The sequence below is a fragment of the Pipra filicauda genome, unplaced genomic scaffold, assembly GCF_003945595.2.
Source record: "Pipra filicauda isolate LSUMZ 115617 unplaced genomic scaffold, ASM394559v2 scaffold343_size770392_pilon, whole genome shotgun sequence".
Classification (NCBI taxonomy): domain Eukaryota; kingdom Metazoa; phylum Chordata; class Aves; order Passeriformes; family Pipridae; genus Pipra; species Pipra filicauda.
Window position 1 is genome coordinate 695,375 of NW_024104469.1, and position 21,987 is coordinate 717,361.

Sequence of the window (21,987 nt, forward strand, 5' to 3'; positions counted from 1 at the left end):
GCTGAAGGCATGATGGATCTGCTAAAAGGAACACAGATTCAAGGTCTAACTCCAAAGTGCCTGCCTGCAGTTTTAGGGTAAAAATGCCACTTCAGGACTGGATATGTCTAAGGAAAAGTACTTGGCAAATGAAATTTAAAAATAAAAATACTGGCTATATTAGGAGATTATACAGTAAAAAAGTTTGACTTACTGCTGAACTCCAGAAAACTCTAAGGCTTTGTTTTTGCTGCTGATCCCCTAAATATACCTTTTTTTAGTTGTTGTTTTCCTAGAGTATGGGCTGCATTCTGAGAAGTGGTGACAAGGAAATAAAGCTTTGACTTTTAAATAAACTCCAAATGTAAAGCTCCTACCGAAATTCTGAACATTGCTAATACTGATGTGTGTCTCTGTAAGCAGTGATCAAACAATGCAAATACTCAGTTAAACTCTGTAGCTTTCATAATTTGTCTAGTGCTCTTCATGAAAACTGCCTTTTTTTTTGTGCAGACTTTTTAAGGACTTTAAAACTTTATTAGTCATCCTTTAATGTCATAGCAATAGGAGGAAATTAATTTGAATTTTGCTGCCACAGTGGAATATAAACTTTTTAAAAATTGGACTAAATATTTTAAACTGATAGAAAATTTTTTGCCTGACTTTATACACAAGCCAGAAACATGTGCCCTTGAGCAATAAGGCTTGTACTCAAAGTCCAAGACTGAAAATCAGAAGGAAAAAAGGCACCAAATCTTGTATCCCAGCTGCTGTAGAACATTATATTCCTCTTTGCCATTATGCATATATATATAATGTTAGGTGATCCACTATGGTCCAAAGTTGTATCTCATGAGGAGTATATAAATCTTTTGCCAGTACTTGTGTTTACATCTCTTAGTCTGTGTAAATTTTTAAGACAAGACAGCTCTGTTAGATATCAATGCAGTGATAGAAATGTTACAGTTTTTCCATTGTAAATAAAATTAGGTGGAGCTCTACCTGATTCTTTTTACTGTGGTTATTAATGAGTTGCACAAGCTTGTAATAACTTAGTGGGTACTCTAATTTGGTGATCCAAGCCCTACTTAAATTCTCAGCTCTCAATCTGATTTTCTTTAGCCATAGTAAAGGTGGCCAGAAGGTCCCTTTCATTTAGTGAAATAAAATACTCCAAAAGCTCAGCATAAGCTGAATGTGGTGAAAAAAAGGGAGCAAGAGGGGAGTACTCTAATGTCACACTACAGTGCCTATCCTTGTCTCTGTCGACTCCTTTTAGCTCATTTCCCTCCTGTGCTTTCTCATCTCCTTTTGTGCAAAGGCCTTAGCCTTCATCTGTGATGTTCCAAAACTGAACTGGAAATAATGGTACTTGTTATGAAACCCTCTTGGTCATCCTGCTTACTGGAAACTTGACTTCCTTCTAAAAACCTCTTCAGTGTATGTTTGGTATTTGAGAAGCTTATTCCACTAAAATACCACCTGTTTTGTGTTGGGAAGTGCGTTGAACACTGGAAGAACAAGGATTTCTATGGAATCTGAGACCTGGCACACTCTGTTGAGGGAATTAGCCAGGGGAAAAGGAGGTTTATTAAACCTAGAAAAAAGAACTGACCAGGACTTTCCCAGCTCTGTTTGTATTCTACAAACAGTATTTTATTAGCACCAAATATAGTGCAATATCCTGAGTTTTGTTTGCTTTTATAAACTTATTTAGATGATTTCTGTCTGTGCTCAGCATGGGATACAACACGGTAATTAAATAATTCACCAGCATGACTGTAAGCAGTGGACAGCAGGGATAGTAGGTGCCAGCCACTCCCAGAGACTTGTAAACAGCAATGAAACAAAATGGCACACAAGCAGTCAAATTAGACTGCATTAAGAACTTGGAATATTCTGCTTTTCTACAGTGTCCCTGCTGATCCAGGCTTGACAGTGTGAAGTGGGGAGGAGGAGTTCCTCCTTGAATAGTTGCATAACTGAGACACAGAACAAGCATATGTTATGTTCAGCTAACTGTGGGAACTTAGATGTGCTTTATAAAATGTGTTAATGACAAAAATGTTGTAGCTTCCAAGGCACCAGGCTGCTGGCATTGCTTAGTCCTTAATTGGAGGTTTATATGAAACCTCATTTTTTGAGTACTGAAACTTATGAATACAAAATAATGTGATAACCGAGACACACACTGTTGGTATTTAAGAGCACATGGAGTAACCAGTCTGACTTGTGTGTATCATCTCTTCAGGTGTTAATGTATGTTGTTGTATGTCTTTAGAGTTGCAAATTTCCAATTTTTATCTGTCCAGACTTGATGTTTTTAATTCAAGTTAGTACAGGTTTAAATTTGTTCCTGAAGGTGATCTGGAAGGGATTTTTCTTAACAAATTGAGGTTATGCGTGTTATTTTTATGAAGCAGAAAAACAACTTGAAAAGGCTAAAAGGAAATTCTGTTTTCATTAACCTTCAAAATATCAAGACTGTCAGCCCAGGTCTTCTGCGATTATGCTGAAGGACTGAGATATATACTGTTAGCTCCTGAATCTTAAATGAAGCAGCATATGTGTTGAATCTTTAATAAATTCATCTTTTTTTCCAAAATGTTAGACGCTGAAGTGAAGTGGGTGTTAGTAAAAACAAACAAAAGCAGAGTTTTGAGCTTCTGCCTTACTCTCTGTTACTGCATCTCTTCCTGTTTGCTGCTGCAGTATTGTCTTCCAGTCCTTCTCTAGTTGTAGCACGCCCTGGTTAGCCAAGACACAACTTCTCAGTGTGGAACTTGCAGGGTAAGGAGCTGGTGTCTCATGGCAGCCACCCTTCTCCTCACCCTGCCTTGCTTGGCATCAGCTGATGTTTGGGCATGGAAAGTTTGTGGAACTTGGTAGCAGTGAGGTGGCCAGGTAAGTAGCTGGTTCAGGGTTATCACTGTCAGTTTGAGGACTCTTTGCCTGTGGGAGGTGGTAATGTTTCTCCTCCAAGAACAGAGGAAGAGAAAGGCTCATTTTTAGCACTTGGTGGTTTTCTCCTTGTTCCAGTTTTAAACAATGACTTTCGTCATTGGTTTGTGCCATCAGGCCTTTTACTGTCTAGGAAGTAAGGGCTAAGAACAGTCCGAGCTCATTTCAGGGGTCAGGCTTTCCATTTTCCCTTAAAGAGCCACTCATTCCCTCCACACAGATTGATTACAGTGGTTTGTGCAGAGGCTGTCAGTTTGGGTGTTTTGTCTTTGTGAAAGTTACAGGACAGGTAAGCTCCATTTCCTCTGTGGTTTTTCTGATCTGCATACTGGTTTGAGAAATTTATAGTATCTTCTGCTATTTCTTCCCCAGTTTCTTTGGGATGTTACATGTGCATTCACTTGTGAATAATGACATGGATTTCACTAATAAGTAGCCTGACTGCAAGGGTGTTCTCTCACAACAGAGTTTTTCTGGATCTTTAGTATTGATCCAGATGTCTGAATGTTCCTTCCTTTGCCTCTTACTGTTCACCTGAGATACAGACTTTTTGATGGAAAGATGTGCTGGAGTTGCTATTACATGTGTTAGTGGCTTGAGATTTTCAGGAACGAGATGCACAAAAGATATTGTTTGACTTATACATTAATAGGAAATTATTTTCTCTCTAATGGGAACTATTGGTTACAGCACATTAAAGCTCAGTGCAGGGTTCTGTCAACATCTTGCTTGTTTTTCTCAACTTTTTCCCCATATTTGTCTCTATTGCCTCTGCTCTCCCTGCCTCTGGTTTCCATACCCTTTCTACTGGTTGTCTTCCTTTCTCATCTCTCTTTGTTGGATGTCTTTTACTTCTGTTTTTTTTTGCCAGGTTGGTTGTGTGTTCCTCCTTCTTCACTCCTTTCCCCCTGAAATACACTCAGACCTCTGTCAAAGCTGATATTTAGGCAATCCATGGATTTTTGTTGCAGTGAAAAACAAGTTTGAGATGACAGCCCTGTGGTCAGGGTCATGTAAACACTGTCAGGTGGACACTGGCCGGTTTCTGATGCATTTGGATACATCTTCATCTTGCCAGCACAGCTGGCACTGGTGCATTGTCCAAGTGGTGAATTGTCACACTTGCTGCTGTGGACCAGAGACATGACATTTGTCTTGTCTCAGGCTGTAGAATTCTGGTGCTCAACTCAATGGACTTTGCTTTTTCTCACTTGTTAAGTTCTGTGAGCAAGAACTTCTGTAAACAGGAGAGGAATAACCCTTTTATACTCCATGGAAACTGCATTTATTGAGCATTATACCAGTTTAATATGTGGTCTTTTTCTAAATCAATATGATAAAAAATATAATTGAATTTGTTCCACTTGGTCAGGGCTGCTTCCTTTATTGACCAAAGCAAACATACATGTGTTGGTTTGTTTTTTTTTCTCTAACTACTCTTGTAGGAGCCAGAAGGCAGTGACCTACCTTTGAAGCTCTAGCAGATAATAAAAGTGTCACTTTAGGCTGAGCAATGCTTGTGCCTGTGCAAAGCACCACACGTGTGTCAGAGCGTAGTCCAGGAACCTTGAAGTACTGATGTGTATCCGAGGAACTGCGTTGCTTAGTAAACCTTTTATTTCTGTGAAGAAAGGAGCAGTCTAGTTGTAGCTCTGATGAGAGAGAGGGTGAAACGCTGATTTGCTTTTTTAATTTTCTTGGGGTAGTCCACCTTTGTACCTCTTTTTCTTTTTCCTGCTCACCTTTTCTTTCCCTGTAGATTTGAAGCCTCTCCGTAGTACATGTACCTAGGGACTAAACCCTTGGGAAGCCAAGTTACTCATCAGGACTTATCGTCGCTTACTTAAGTACTAGTTCAGTGGTGATTTTTTGGGACAAAGATACTTTTTTTCCCCAGAACTGTTTTTTGCAATTTTAGCTAAAAGCAAGAACTCGCCCACTCTAACTTTGTGACTCTTGTTAATGAGTGCAGTGTGAGGGATATGTTTAATCCTCTGAGCTGTCACCCTCTTGGTAATGTGTGCCTGGCTGGTAGGTAGAGATGAGGCTGATAGCCAGGACAGAAAGCTCTTGCTTGTTCTCTTCCTGCAGGTGAAGAATTTGTTTATTGTCTGCTGCACTTGGCCCATCAAAACTCCTGTAAATGTCACTTTTTAAAGTGTTTTTTACACGTAGTCTTCTAGAAATGCTGGATCTGAAGTGTTTCTTGGAGTTGCAAGTTGTGTGCATGCTTCTGAAGTGCTTTAAGTGTTGTATGTGCTAGTTTGTTGCCTCCATTGTACTGAGTATGACCTTGGGGTCACAACATGGATATTGATAAGTAATAACTTGGTTGTCTTACCAATTTACAGTTCAGCTTTAGCATGAATTTGTTGTCACCTTCAATTTTAACAGGGAGAGATTTGCTTACTGTTGCAGAATTAACTTGTGGCCATTTGTATCCCTGGAACATTGTGAGAGCTCTTAAGTTTTTCACCTGTGTGTTTATCTGCCTAAGAAAGTACTCTACACTTAACACTAGTTTACATGCACACAGTTTTTCATGCTGTTACTACTGGTGTGGTACTCTCACCGCTGGGTTAACTTTGTTCTTGAAAGGGGGCAGAAGTGGAAACAAGGAGCAACTTTTGCCACTTGACTTGCAGAGTTTAGCCTGGAATCAGATACTGCTCTAAACTGGACTCTGGTTTCTGGGACCTTCTATCTATAATCCTGATGAGTGCACTGGGAAATAACTGTTTAACTGCTCTTGTTAGGTAATGTGTTGATTGATAAGTATTTTGCCTACCTGTGTTGATAAATGCATGATTGCATAGCAATTCCTAGAGTTCATAATGATCTTAGTCTTCAGAATGTCTTACAAACAAAATGAATACGAGGAGCAAGCCCCAACATAAATTTAATGTTGTATTTAGCAAGAAAAAAATCTCTTTCATGATCTATAAGGCGTTTTAAATACATGAAAAGTATGCTTGTGGTTTGTTTTTCTAAGCTTTCTTTTTCCATTCCTATTCTTTTCTGCTGTTTGTGTTACATGCAGGCAGCTGGAGTTATTTCGGATGGGGAGAACAGCTGAGTACGTAACAGTTTGATTTCTTGCAAGCTTTCTGATCGTATAGTGATGCAGCATGCTCCAGTATGAGGAAAAGTGGAAATATTCATGCATATAGAAAATCCGTTCCATTGTATTTTCTTTTACTTTCACTGAGTCTTCGTATTTGTGTGGATGGATGGCTGTTCATTTTTTCACTCTTTAGCTTTGTTTTGCTCATGTTTTAAGTGAGTTGCTTTTGCCTTCTGCTGGAATTTGAGGACATGATGACAGAACTGGACTATTACTCTCTTCCTGTAAAGGTGATTCTAGTTTTCTGCTTATGTGTGTCTTTTGTGTTGGTCTTCATACCTCTGTAAGCCCAAATCAATGTTTGGAATGATGGAAAAACACAAGGGAATCTGTAGTGATTGTTTTACTAAGATGTGAAAATATGTGGAAATATCTTCCAAATACTACTAATAGGAGTAAATCTGAAAGCAGAAATGGCAGGTGCACATATTCAAGCTCAGTGAGACACTATCATGGCAAAAGTGGCAGGGCTTTGCTTTAACTAATGCTTACCAGCCTGTGACAGGTAATATTCAGATACTGCAGCTGACTGTGATCTGTGGGGCTAATGCTACATGTGAAGACTGGTGTGATAACCTGTGCACCGGCCACCAAATTTTTGTTCATTTTTCCAGATAATGTGCATGAAACATCTTCACTTTCTGAAAGTCCTACAGGCAAGGCTTCTGCTCAAGATACAGTATGTGGCTTCTACAGCCCATAAGACCTGTAAAGACTGATCCATCAGGCTTAAAATGAAGGTGTCTGTTCCCTGTAAAAAAGTTACAAATGAGGGTGTTGCTAAGGGGAGCATGCAAAGAAAGATCACCGTGACTGCATCCATCAGGGAGGGGTTTCTGCCTGGTGCTTTTCCATTTTTGACACAATGGGATCTGGAGAGGATGCTCTTACTGCATCTGAGTCTAATGTCCAGCTAATGTTAGAGTGCATTTCACACATGGACCTGTTCTGCATTTTAGAATTCTCCCACCACTGACTTCCCCATTTCTTCTCCAGCAATGTTTTTTGTCCTCCTTGGTCTCCTGTCTTTGACCAAAGAATAAGTTCTTTGTGCATCAACAGCGTTGACCAACTCGTGCTGTCAGTGTTGAATGTCTCAGTTGTTTGGAGTTATTCTCAGAGGTGTGGTAGGATAACTGAGAGGTAACTTTTGTACACTACTAAACCAAAGATTAGTGTCCTAAACAGCTTTCTTTAATTTCTCAGTTTTGGGTATTTGGGAAGGAAGTGGGGTGCTTAGGCATTGGTCAGAGGTTTAGGAGGGTTGTGCAGAGCGTATTTCTCCTATTTATCTGGGGTGTTGGTGTGTGGAGTTTTTGATTTAAAAGGTATTTGTATTCATGAGGCTCCCTTCCTCCCTCTCCTTCATCCTTCCTGTGCTGTCCTCTTTGAAATCACGTTAGAATGCTTATAGGCAGGCCTGGGCCAGTGTTGATGATGTTTCCAAGTGAACTCCATTATCTTGACAATGTTATGAAAAATACACTTCTAATTGTAAACATTCAACAGCAACTGAGAAGGAAGCAGCAGAAACAGCATGATGGAAGATTTTTCCTGGTAAGAGCTTCTTGCTAAAGGAGTGCTGTAGCCCAGACCCTTCTTAGAGACGGGGGCACTTTAGGAAATGTTAGCAGCTAGTGCTGCTAACCTGGTCTTATTTTAGGAAAGGGAAAGACTTGAAGAAGTAGGATAGATGTTCAAAGTAGTCTTTGCACTTCAACCTGTCAGTTTGGTTCTTGACTGTTGAGTGTTTCAGCAGCAGAGTATTTTCAAGTGGGAAAAACAAGATTATGAAAGTTCTTAAACTGAAGACTCAATATTGTAAACTTGCCATCTTACAATTATGCAAATTTTTTAGTGTATTTTTAAGTGATGAGGGCAATACAATGAACTAATGACCTGCAGAATTGCACTTAAAGTATTTCTCACAACCTAGGTGTTTTTAGCATGGAGAGATATAGAAGGGCCTCAAAAAATGCCCTTGTGTCTTTTTTTCCCTTCCTTATTATTCAAGTCCTCTTTAGGCTAATATGCATTTTGATTAGCATAAGTTTTTAGAAAGTGTCCATGATTGCCATAAGGGACCGGTGATTTGGCAGATGATGGAGGAGTAGGGTCTGAGACTTAAGGAATGAAGTTGTGGGGAGCTATCCTGAAAAGAAGTTTGAGTGGATGAAGGGTGGGGAAGGTGAATTGCAAAGGCCTTGGTAGGGAGCTGGCAGAGATCTCTGCTGACTTGGACTGGACATAGTTCCTTCAGTTAGAACACTTTATTCTCTTCTACCATTATTGAAATATACAAAAGATGTGAACAGCTCAGTGCTTAATTTGGAGAACTAGTGAGGATTTTGCTTTTGTCCAAGATTTTGCTCAAGTTTATGGATGATAACTAAGCTTGTGGGACTGGACCTCAGCTCCCAGTGGCTGATGACACATTACGCTAGAAAAGCAGGATGCAATTAATACAGCCTTTTGAGAGGAGTTCCTGCTGTGCATTGGGACCTTAAACCAACGAAAACACTTCTTCAAGTGCATTCTTCCAGCCACCTGTAATAATTTTGCTGCTGGCTCTCCTTCCTGTCCTGAAGCTTGATTTAAGAAAGTTACCAGAGGCTAAAGGTGACTAGTTGACATGACATGACGGGACTGTGCAAAGTGGTTTTGAGATCAAGATGTTAAAAACTCTGTGTGTTCTACCCTGCAGCAGTGTAATAACTTTGAGAGGCAGGAGCTGAGGGGAGGAATAACAGGCAGAGAGGGTATCCCTCCTTTCCTTGATTTTCCCCACTCTGTAAAATCCTACTGTGTGATGTCACAATCCAATGGGTTTTCTTCTTATGCTGCCTATATGCATGAATATTCAATGATGAAACGTGAACAGCATGCTTGTGCCCTGCCCCTTCAGCCACACCCACAGCTGTCTGTGCAGTGGGTACAGTGACAAAGAAGCAGTTTTCGTCCCTTGAGAGCTCTTTGGTATATGTGAAATTTCTCAAAGTGTGATAACAGTTACTGACTTTTTTTGTTTATTGTTATGTATCTTGTTATTAATTTAACTAATCTGCAGAGACTGAGGCTAAGCTACAGCTTCGCTTTATGCAAGACTTGGTGTATCATCTGTTCGAAGAAAATAGTACTTGAATTTATCACACCATGTGTGTTGTGAGGGATATTTTGCTGAAACATGGACTGTAATGCCTCCTTTTGAAGAGGCACTGCATCCCCAAAGCTGGTTCTGCAAGCTTTTGTCAGTCTCTTGCTTAATTGAAATTTAGACATCAAGCATGTTAATGAACAGGATTATCACTATATGCTGGCATTTCACAGAATACTTTTTTGCAAAGGTAACGTGTGCTATATGCCACATATGGGCTAGTTTTTGATGCTTTTGATCAGGCTGAGCAATGTCTTCATTTGAGAACACTTCTGTTAGATAAAGTGAGGTTGCTCATAGGGCAGTTGCAGTTCAGCATGAACAGGAGTTTTTTTGAGTTGTCTCTTATTTATGAGGATTTCTGCCTGGTATTAACATCTATGGATGCTGTTAGGCTCATGGTGCATACATCAAAGAAACAGTATGTTCCTGTCTCAAGGAGCCTTGCATCCTTTAAACATACCTCAGGGAAGCAGTTAGTGTCATGATCCCAAAGTGACTTCCTCATGCTAAACGCCAGTAAGAATTGTGAGAAATTCTGGTACCAGCTTTTATAAACATATATACTCTAAATGTATGATTAACATTTAAGCTAATCAGCTATTTTTGGATGTTGCTTAGAGATACTGTGGTCCATGTGGGAAATCTTCATTTGATAGTACAGAGGTGAGATGGGATGGCTGGTTAACAAATCCAGATGGTGCTTCTGCGACAGTCTGATTCCTTTGGAAATCTCTGAGCCTGTCAGGTGGTCAGAGCTGCTGACCTGTAGAAGCTGTGTCCTGATTCCTGGTAACCACAACTGTCTAAGTCTTTGCACGCCCCGAAACTAAGCTTAGCCCAATACTAGTGAGTTACTGGATTCACTGGGGTTTTTTGACCCAGGTGATTGTACTACTGATTTGTACTTTTTGCTTTATTTTTGAGGTTAGCTAAATTGTTTATCCCGAGGCTGTTCATCTGGTGACTTTTACCAGCTCCCAGACCTGTATCTCAGTTAGGCTGCCTTCAGCTCCTACAAGTGCTGCCATGATGATGCAGCCACAGCTGAAGAACTTTCCATCGTACCAGAGTTACTTGGGCTTTAGCTTGAATGACAGCTACATCTGATGGGACCAAGAAATTAGTTGAGCAGCAAAGTGAGGCATTAAAAGGCTCTTTGGAGCAGTGTGTTTCTTTCCCAGTAAAAGTAATTATTGTGCATTAGATGGTAATGGCTCAAGTGTTCAGCAATGTCATTGCTCAGCTGAGTAATAGCTTGTTATTCTTCTGAGGACAGCATGTGCCTTGTGATTGACAAATAGATCAACCCTTGCTCCACAGGCTGGAAGTTTGGTGCTCCTCAGAGTGGTTTGGCACCTTACCATATAAAATCACTTTTGTGTAGTAAATCTTGAATGTTTCTCCTAAGCACTGAACTGTAATAAAATTGATGGACACTGCTTTTAATAAAGCTGAATAAAGCAGCATATGTTTGCTATTCATGTCTATTCAATTGACTAGAGACTGACAGGAACTCTGCAACATTTAAACTACTAAAAAGCAGGAGGCTTAACTTCGTTTTCAGTGTGGACAATCAAATTGAATTGGTTCTACTTAGGAGGGCAGAGCTGGGCTTTTTCAAGTGGCCCATATTTTGCAGACTTGTTTTCTGCTAGGGTTCTTTTCTACTCTTCCATCCATCTTCAGGGCACTAATCTTACTGTATTGTGAAGGAACTGAAAAGGTCACAGAACAAATTTTGCCTCAGATTGAAAAAATGGAAATTGAAATAGAGGTGTGGGAAGCACCAGTGGAAGAAGAAGGTGGTCTGTGATGCTGCATTCCATCTGCTTGGAATTTCAGCACTTAAATGTAGGTTTTATTAAGGATCTGGCCTGTAAAGAGCACCTTTAGCCTCATGGTCAATGACTGTGTAGAACACACACCACTGGGTAACTTTCTGGAGAGAGCTTTAATTTGATTGTCCCTTTTAGGCAGGCTTTTGTTGGCAGAGAGAATGAATAATGGCTGATCCTTATTTTCTTTTGTTTCAAGCATGTTAATGGTGCACTCCACTGCCTAACAGTGTGTGTATTTCACTTTAAGCTTGCAAAGATAACCTTGCATCCTGCACAGCCATACACAGCCGTATATTTTTGATACCTTTCCTCACTATAACTCGGCATTCTCCTTTTCTGAAGGGTTAACAAGCTAAAATGTTTCTGCGGGGAGAGGGACTCATTGGAGAGGAGCCTTTTCCTTTGTGAAGGTTATTATTAGTGTTAAGTACTATACTTAGGCTAATTTACTTGTATGTGTTAAATGTAGCAATTTTCCCCTATAAGAAGTAGTGTAATTGTTTATAAGCAGAACTGCTCTCCCAGTTCTGGTTTTCCTACTGAGTAGTTTACATTAGTTTCTCTTAAATTAAACTAATACTTTTACCAAAAAGGAGAGAAAAAAAGGCATGACATACCCATCCAGAACCCTACAGTTCTGCTTAAGGGTGCTGAGAAGAAGAGACAGTATTACAGCTTGAATTAAAGGTTGAAAAGTTTCCAGGAAAAGAGCTCCTTTCCATAAGGAAATGTTTTGGTGTTTTTGTTTGTTTTTTTTTTTTTGACCCAACATCTAAAGGTTCATTTTGGCAGCAGCAAAGTACCTGAAATTTTAGATGCTGGGGGGTTTTTTTGTTTGTTTTGATTAAAAATGTCTTAATCTGCTGATTAGTAATGAGTAAAGAGAAGTATACTCCTATGATGGGAAGAGGGAAAGGAAGGTGTGGACCTGATCACTGCAATTCCTTGGTGCATACTTGAGAGAGCTGGAGGTTATAGCCAGCTACCAGACGGAGATACATCCGCAGCAGAAACAGTGTTTTCTGCCATTCTTTCAAAACGAAATGGGCTTTACTGCCCCATGCAGGGCGACTTGAGAGAGCTGTGGCCTTAACTGGTTTTGTTTCTTAGCCTTTGAAGATGCTGACAGTGCTGTGGATGACCGGGACAGCGACTACCGCAGTGAGACCAGTAACAGCATCCCCCCTCCGTACCACACCACGGCCCAGCCCAACGCCTCCGTGCACCAGTTCACGGTACCCTCGCGCCTGCAGCAGCAAGGGGTCCTGCGGGATTCCTGTGCTGACTCCCTACAAAACTATGATCTGGATTACCGGGAGCACGTGGCCATCAGGTGAGTGCTGTCTGCTGGGTGGCTCTTCTTTTCCCGTTGTTTTGTGGCAGGGCCATGAAGCCGCCGTGCTGGCAGGGGAGGGCAGATCAAGGGCTTTAAAAGTCTTCTGATAGGAAGGTGTTTTGTTAGCGTTGGGATTGTGCTGTGAACCAGGAAAAACCCATGAGGCTCCGTGTTACACCAGATCTGGGAGTTTAGGGAGTGACCTTTAAAAGATATGCTCAACTTTGAGGTCATTTACTCTTGCCTGTACCCTCCCCTTACCTTTTGAAGGCCAGAGCACTGAGTAGTTGATTGTTCTGGTACCATTGCATGGGCATGCCTCCCAAGCCGGTGAAACACAGCCTAGCAGAGTTATCCTATTGGGAGCTTCTTTCCCGGGGCAGATTTATCTTCTGTCCTGGTTTAGTTCTGGTTCTATTGACTCTGTCAAAACAACGTATTCAAGAAGAAAGTTTGTAACCAATTAGTTGGGGTTTTTCGGTTGATTATTTTGTTTTTTTTTTGGTCCTCATATAACCTTGTTGAATTCTGTGCTTTCTCTTTTGGTTTACTTTGAGCTATATGAAAAATGGTTTACTCGATCTAATTTATATTTTTGACCATAAATCAGTGGTTTCACAACTGGTTTTAACTTAAGTATTAAGCATTACAGCATTAACTTATGATAATAAGTTAATAATAGAGCTGGTTGTGTAAGGAGAAAGCAGAAGAACTTGGACAGTGCTGGTCAGCTTGGTAAGAGTAGGTGTGTAGACAGGCTATGCTGCTGCTTCTGCCTTAGATGTGGAAGGAAGAGGCAATTGCTTAAAGACTATCACAGATGTGCAGAGTTTTATATGTATTATAACTGATTTGTTCTACTTTATGTCCCTTGGTAAGAATGTTCTTGTTTCCTGAAGCCTGAACCTGAATTCAGTTGTCCTCATGGGTGTATGACTGAGGCTAAATTTTGCTCTTCTTGACATATGGTCATTAATGGTAAAGGAAGAGTTTTAGTGGTAACATTTAATGTTGTTACTGTTATTGAGGTTTCAAGAACAGAGGCAAATATGCTGACAAAATGTGTTCACTGCAGTGTGACATGTCATTCCTAGCGCTCTTTTCCTAGTCCATTAAATATCTTGTATAAGCAAGTTATTCCCTTTCCCATGTGATTCTGTGCTGCTGGTTTGCAGTGATAAAATTGCTGAAGATCTTACTGAGAGTCTGTGTAGATGAGCTGAGGCATTCTCTTTATGGAAGAGCCAAACTGAACGGTGGGATTAGGCCCCCAGCCAGGGGAAGCCAATGGTGGCTGTGTATTTTTGCAGTTGTGTGACTTCTTGGGGTGGTGTTGACAATACAAGTAGTCTTTCATGGCTCACCTTTCTTGGAGCCAGGGTGTTTGTGAACTTTTAACTGTATCTAAAGGCTAAATGTGTTCATAAGACCTTCCAAAGAAGCACTTCTGGTTTGAATTGTTACAGAATAACAAGCTAGAGTTTGAATTTGTGGTTTTGGTTTTTTTTCCTGATTTCCTGAAGTATTGGTGTGAAACAATCTGGACTGATAAAATTTAATGAGCTTTGTAGACTGCTAAGGTCTAAAATTACTTTCAGTCCAGGAAGGCTAGATGGTGATCGATTCCCTCTGAGCCTTCCTGTTCCCATGTGCATTTTCCACATGCCCAACAAGATTTTTTGCTACATGTTTAATCTTAAAACTTAAAAAATGCAAATAAGCTTTCCAAAGAAGCTATGTGGGATTCTCGTTCTGACCAGGAAGGTATTTCTAATAAGCTGGCTGAAAAGAAGCATGTGGGTAGGTCTTAAATATTTTCAAAACAAAGTTTTAGCTGAGTATTGCAAAACTAAACTGTCCTAGCAGCAATTAATGCTGTGGACCAGGCAGTCACCTGATGAAATCAGTGATCCTGGCAGTCTGCAGGTTGCAGTTCATGACAACTGGTGGTTGCTGAGGAAACGACGGCTTGTAGGAGGCTGTCCTGGGCAGACCCAGAGGAACCAGACAAAGTTCTGCTAGAACCTGACTTGAATTGGGCAGAGTGTTGTCAGTGCCAAAATGCCTCAGTTGAAACTGTCCTAACACCTTAGTTTTTTTCTTACGACATTTGAGTTTGGGTGGAAAAGTTCTGGTTCTCTTTATTAGCTGTTACATGTGATCATCCTTGTTTGATAGAAGTACATGTATTTTCTTCCACACTTTCCTAGGGATAACAAGCAATATTCTTATTTGTCTTTGGAGAATGTTTTACTGCCAACAGCCAGTTTGGCTTCAGAATAGCAGATATCTTCCCCTCAGATTTCATTTATTTATTTTTTTTTTTAAGCACTAAGTTTTCTTTGCAGTGTTCATTTTGTGTAACCATTTGTCCTCCATGTCTCCCTGCTCTTTGCTCTCTTCACTCCCAAGGCGATTTGATAGCATAGATTCCACTGTGAGTGGCTGCACTGACCCAGAGTCCACATCTGAGTGTAGTCAGATGACAAGCTGCCAGTGCTCGCTAGAGAGCAGGCGCTCTCTAGATCTGTCGGATAGGTGGGTTGACCTCTCTGCGCCTGTGTGCTTGTCTTGTGATACATTTCAGCTGATGTTTGCTGTTTGCCTCCTCTCAGATCTGTGGTAATTAAGTGCTGGGCTGATGTTGTCATCTCTTAGTCCTCTCATGTGTTGGACTTCTCATCATTGCTTTATTTCTTGTGAAAGGGATGCTTTGTAGAAGTACGGGGGGAAACACTTATAGGGGAAGGCGCTCAATTGCAAAGAAAAGTAATTTCCTTTGTGCCTAAATTAGCCTATTGTTGGTTCAGCATTTACAGATAATGGCTCTTCAGGCATTCATGTAGGTCCCATTGCTTTCAGTTGAGATTTGGAAGGTCTTGATCCAGTAACTATGGTGGCCCTGGGAGTCTTTTAAATTTTGTTAGCTTTTAAAAGAAAATTATTTCAATTACTGTCTTAAAATTGTGAGCAAGAAGTGTAGTAAGTGTACTAAATGTTTATAACAGGAGTAATTTAAAGTAATGAGCACCGTTTCAATTAGAGTAAGTTGGGTAATACTGGTGGAAATGCAGTACTAAACCAGCAGTAGTGAAAATGCAATGACCTATTTCTTTTTCAGGGCTATCCCGATAGTGTTCTATATTGGGCTGCCCCAATATGATGATGTGAGACAAAGCTACGGTGCATCTTTCAGATGATCATTTTGTTATTTTTACATCCACTTTCTACCTGCTTATTTTTATGTAGATTGCCAGGAGCTGTTCTTGTGAGATTCAGATAAAGAGGAAGCTTTCTTGCTACTAGCCTTTGGGCTGTTGAACAGTTGAGATAATCCTTCTGACCAAGGGCTAGGAATTAATCCCAAAACCCCAAGGGTCATTTACTTGGGTTTCTGAGAAGCTTGGAATTGTTTCACAGTTTTAATCCATTCTCCCACAATGGACAAGTTGCTGGATCTGTTTAGATGCATTATAAAGGGGAAATACAGATCCTGAAAAGCATGTGAGGCTTGCAATGAGCTAATATCCAGTGCCAGTGTTTTATTTTACCTTCTGATCCAGTGACACCCCCGAGAACCTTAATTTTGTGTTGGTAGGAGCCCCTCCAGACCAGTAGCTGCAGTGAGAGCATTCTCAGCAAAGAGGAGTGGTGGAGTAGCCAAAACTCCTCATGCTGCTGGTGTGCACAGTTTGCACACTTGCCTGGAGTCCAGTGACTCTTGAGTTTTTACATGAAGTCTCTGCTTTGTAGCCACCCCTGGAAGACACAAAGTCATTCTGCTTTATGAATACTGCTAAAACAAAAGTTTGCAGCATGGAGTGACCAAAATGCAGGCACAGCGTAGTGGAATGGTGCGCGTGGGCACTGTATCTCAAAGTAGTCCTGCTATTGCAATAAGTGACTTCTTTTCAGCATGCCTAAAAAAGTAACAGCAGAATACTGGTGCAGCCAAGGCTGTGTGCCCTCACTTGATCACAAAAAGCTGTTCTCCTTCAAATAAGCACTTCTAATTTTTGTGCAGCCATAACCTGTGGAATCTCACAACCCATGCTGCTTTATTTGACTATTTCATTTAAATGTAATGGTGGTAGATTGGCAGGTTTTCAACTTTGTTATTTCTGAATGTTTCTGATTTAATTTTCCTTTATTTAATGCCTGTTTTACCATTGCTGTTTTTTCTGTCTTTTCTAGAGCTTTTTCTAAAACTGTTGTTTTTCCCTTCCTGTTTTTTTTGCTGCCTCTCTTTCTTTCCCTCCCACCTCCTTTATTTCTCATCTTAGACAAGGATCTCTAGCTAGAAATGAAAGAGTCAGGATCATTCCATTTAACTCTGAAGATGGAGAAGAAGAAGAGGAGAGTAACTATGAAGAGCTAGGAAAATTGCTAATAGAGGAATTCTTAGAAAAAAATCATAAAAATAGAAGTTGGCATGAGAAAAACATTAAAAAGATGCAGACTCTCTCAAAACGAGAAAATTTCAGTCACTGTGAAAGATCAAGGTGCTGCCAAAGGGTATGTGTGGAGTCAGGATCTGTAGATGTCCCTAGATATCCTGAGGAATATGATACAATAGATAGAAGAAGGAAAAAGAAGCTGCGATACAATTTTGGAGGGAGAGAACAAATAAGCCTGCAAGGTAATGGAGGTCTACATTTTCCTGGGGAGAAGGCAGTTTATTTCAATGGTGTGGCAACTAGTTCTGAACTAGTTGATGATTTCCCAGTATATGATAGAACTGGAAAATATACCAGTAGCTCAGAAAGTAAGGAACGGTTGCCTGCTTATCCAATCCTGCGTCCATACAAAAATGGGTTAATGGTTAAAAGTGGCAAGTTGCCCATCAAGCAGGGAATGAACCGTGAGGACTCACTTCACCTCAGTAACGCTGAAGACATGAAACACATCGGGATGCCAGAAAACACTTTTGTGCCTGTGGATGTCCTTGAGGAATTTGACAGCAGTGCTTCTGATGAGTTCCAGTACTCGCCTGTTTCGGATGATGAAATGGAGGAACTGTCTACGCTTTCAAAAACATGGTGTGATTCTGACATCAACCATTTGAGAAACTTAACTGTTAATGGCCCTGCAAATATGGGCTCCCCAAAAAAGGCTAACTCTGATAAAAAACATAAAACTAAAGAGAGCAAGCGTGTTCATACTATGCAAGACTTGACACTTTCTCCTGTTGAAGAACCCAGCGAGGAGTACATAGACACAATGGATGAACTTCAGTGTCTAGTAGAATCAGTCTCAGAATACTTGGCTGAAAAGGAGGAAGAAATCAGCAAATTTGGTACATTGCCAGAAACCAGAAAAAATGTTGAGAGCATGCCACTGAAACAGGGTAATGCTGATAATTCAGTAGAAGCTAAAAAGTCTGAAGAGACCAAACAACCTGCTGCGGAGGAGAGTACCAAAGGCAAATCTGAATCTCTTCCAGACTTGTCAGGTGTGAAAAATACAGTAAATTCCCTGTTCAGCTCTTTCACAGAAAAGGTAGGGTCAAGCACAAAGCAGCTCACAGCATCTGTTGAAAAGCTTGTTTCTTCCACTCCAGAGAATACAGAAAACAAAAACTCATCAGAAGGTGGAATCTTGAATGTATTTTCTAATAAGTCTAAAAGCGAGAGTTCATCTTCTGGAGGAGCAGCAGATAATAAATCTGACACCAAGTTCTCCATTCAGTCTTTGCTACCATCCCCAGTGAGTGGTGATAAAAGAGCCCAGAACATAAACTCCAACAAGCCAGAAACCACTGAGGTGGACAGTAAGGCTTCTGCACCACATCATCCCCAACAATCACCAGGAACTGCTGCTGATGGCCAGCAGAACCAACATTCAGTTGTGAATTCAGTTCTAGGCATGTTTAATCCTTTAAAGATCTTCTCTGAGAAGGAAGTGCCAAAGCAAGAAGTCATAAAGGAGGAGCACACCAAGGAGGACAACCAGGCTGCGAAAGTTGATGAGGCAAACAGGAGTGAAACACCATCTGGACAGACGTCAGCCAGGACCAACAGCATTGTTCCAGAGGTACAGAAAAGTGAGACTGGAAGTGAGGCAGAGGTAAACACAAATAGCACTTCTGTGTCTTCAATCTTTGGCAGGCTCACAAATTCAGTCAGTTCCTTCAGCCTGAAAGCCAATTTTGATGGTCTCTTGGCTCCCAAGCAGCAGGATGTGCCACAGAAGCAACCAGATTTGCATCCTGTTACAAACCAACCAGCTGCCACTGTGAAAGAGGGTGCACCGACTGCCAGGGAGCAGCCTCCTGCAAATCACTCAGGGGATCAGCATACTGCAGGTCATGGACTGGGAAACAAGCAAAACAGAGGTAATGTGGAACCTAATTCACAACCTCAAGGTCAGGGTACAGCATCTGAAAGCTTTTTCAGTCCACTCAAAAAGTCTTTCAGTCAGTTGTTGCTTCCTTCTGCTGAACAAGGGCAGAAAGAAAGTACGTCTGAGCATTTTAAAGGCCATAAGTCTGAGGAGGATATAAGACAAAATAGTTCATCAAAGGAAGAACACTCATTTCCTTTCACTGGAAAACTTCCTTTTTTCAGTGGTCTGGGTTTTTCAGCAAAGCAGGAACAGAAGAATGAGAAGGGAGGCTTTATTCCTTCGTTATTTAAATTTTCTTCTGCAGAAAATCTAGCACCTACAAAGGACCAAAGAAGTGACCAGAGTTCTAACGACAATTCTTTACCTGGAGACAGAAACAGGAATTCAGAAAATGCCGTTTCATTAAAATCTAGCTCAGTTCCAAATTTATCAGACCATAAGGAGGAACTTTTACAGAGAAAAAGCACAAATAAAGAAAATCTATCTAGTGGCCAAGGAAACAGCGAAAAGCACCAGGAGAGTGGCTCTGCTACCATTAAGGCTGCAGAAGAGCAGCAGAGAACCAAGAGTACTCAGGAAGAACCTAGAAATGTAAAAGAAGGACTGATGAAGGAAGGACTGAACAACAGCTCAGTTGAATCCACCTCTTCAGCCAGAGGGCCAGAAGCTGCAAGTGCAGACGACATGGAGAAGAAGCACGCACCAGGTTTTCTTTCTGGGTTCCTTCGCATTTCTTCCAATGAAAACACAGCCCGTAACCAAGACCTAACTGCTAAAAGTGAGGGTGATGGCCAGAAAAGCACTTCTCCTGGATTATTGTCTGGCTTATTTAGGTTAGCTTCAAATGAAAACTTGTCTGAATCTAAACAAGAGAAGGTGAAAACAAACTCTCTGGGCTTCATGAAGCTCTTTGATAAAGGTGAGGATTCTAGCTCAGAGACAAAACCCAGCAACTCAGGAATGGCTTCTGACAGTCAAAGCAGCACTGGAGAAAAACAGGAAGCTTCCAGCTTCTTAAAAAATCTCCTGCCTAAACCAAAGGAGAAACAAGATCATGTGAAAACAGTGGAATCTTCCAAAACTACTGACCACCTGTCTGGTGCAAAAGTAAATAAAACAGCTGAGCCACATGCTCCCCACTGTGGGCATCCTGTGCAACCTGAAGCTCTAAATATGCAAGACAAGGTACAGGACTTATCTGGAAAGCCTAAAAATAGTAGACATATTCCTCATCAGGATGTAGAATCTAGAGTAATTCCAACTCCTTTAAACAAAGAATCAAATGAATTTCTCAATTTGACTAATAAAAGCTATAACCCTACGGAGCAGTACTCAGTTTATCAGGAAACAAGAAGCCATTCTGGCTTTGAATGGGAATATGAAATGGGGGAACTGGCTGACACTCATGGAATAGCAGTTCCAGTTTACTACGTGTTAAACCAGAACTCTGTTCTGCCCCCTCAGTTCCTGGACTGGCCTGCAAATGATATGGTAGTGAATCTGTGTAAAAAGGATGGGAATGCAAATGTGATGGATTGGCAGACTAATACCAATTTTGATGGACAGAGTTTAGATTTAAGTGCAATGTCATATGAGTCATTTGACCAGTTAATGTTTCAAGATGTTTGTTCAGAAGAAAATGATGCATGGGCTGCTAATTCTGTGAATGAAAGTTACAGTAACTTTCCACCCTTTGAAAGAGATGTCAGTTACTCATTTGAGGAGCTGCCCATGGATTTAAGCTACTCCTCTGGCTGTGATGGAACAATGTGGACACTAATTGACCAAGAGACTTTAAGTATGGACGAGAGCTTCATGTACTCATCCTATAGCCGGGAGTATCAGGAGTGGATAACGATGCTTGAGCAGGGCATATGGTGGCCATCAGAAGATGGTGATTGTGGATACTACATGTACAGTGATAGCCAGTACGTGTATTCACTGCTCACTGATCCCACTGGACAGTATGTCTACGTGTGCGCTCCTGAAACTTATTCTTACCCGGACTGCTGGGATTATAACTTTCAGATGGATTCCATTCCAAGAGCTGTGCTAGAAGACAACACAATTGCTGTTTGTGGTTTTAAAGTCCCTCTTGGCAGTGAAGATGAGCTGTTTTGGTTTGCTGAAGAAGAGTCTCTAGACGATTATACAACAAATAAACCCCTGGATTTGTCAGTAGCTCTGCAGAGGAGTGATCAGCTAATGAACATGAATTTGGAAACCTTTTCACAAATGTTTGAGGAGTCTATTTATTATCAGAGAGAGCAGCCATTAGACTTCTCAGGTTATAAGCTTCAAAAACTCAAAGTAGATTTTAGGCCTGAGAAGGAAACCCTGAATCATTCAGAGGAGCCTCCATTAACCCTTGATCTCAGAACACATTCCAGAGCAGCTTTCAATAAATCCCTGAGTAAGGAGGTCCACACTAAGGAAGTCGAGAAGGCTGTCCCTGTGACAGCTTCTGGGAGTGGGTCATCAGGATTCTTTGGTTTCCAATTGTTTCAGTCTACTCCTAAAGCTGAGGAAACTGTAGCATCTACTGAAAGAGTAACAGAAGCAAAAAAGACAGAGGAAGATAAGAAAACACCAGTGAATAAAGTTAGCTCTTTATTTTCTGCTTTGGGTGGACTAATTGGAAAGTCTTCAGGCCCTGGCTCTGAGACATCAGAAGATTCTGCCTTGAAGAGGACAGACACACAGTCAATATCATCTGAAAATAAAACTGATGTTTTACCACTTACACCAAATAGAAAATTGGATGAGGCACAGGCAGGGCAGAAGTTTCCTGTGACATCAGAACTGAGAAGGAATGCCTCATCAGAACTTAATTTGGAGGCTGCTAGAAAGGAAAAGCCAGAATTAAATCAAACAGAAAACATCCGTGTTAAAAAACCAGGATTAACAAGATCTCCCTCTGTACTGAGCCAGACTGCTCCAGACAGCAGGCCCATACGAGAAGAGAGACCTGTCAAAACAACACCAGCTTCCAGGCATCTTGAAAGGCACGCAAACGTTAGTGAACCTTCTCAGTCACAGCCAAATCAGAGCCAACCAGCCACTGAGCCTGAGGAGACATTATTTAAAAGTGCTCTAAAATTGTTCAGTCTTGGAGAAGATTCTCCTGCTAGCTCAACTGCCAACAAACCCCAAGCTTCTGGATTTTTTGATTTCTTTAAAACACAGGTGAGCAAAGCACCACAGCCATCACCAGATTTGAAGAAAAGTCAAAGTGATAAACCAGAAG

At 41.0% G+C, this 21,987-nt stretch overlaps 1 protein-coding gene across 1 annotated transcript in view; it reads left to right on the forward strand.

The window, feature by feature from the left end:
• The window catches only part of LOC113988510 (protein unc-13 homolog B-like), a gene marked incomplete at its 3' end in the record, with an annotated part of 121,171 nt that overhangs the window by 50,094 nt on the left and 49,090 nt on the right, over positions 1–21,987 (forward strand). The window contains exons 8-9 of the mRNA XM_039384254.1: positions 5,981–6,016; positions 12,170–12,392. Coding sequence (XP_039240188.1) covers positions 5,981–6,016; positions 12,170–12,392 — 259 coding nt within the window. The remainder of the gene's footprint in view (positions 1–5,980; positions 6,017–12,169; positions 12,393–21,987) is intronic.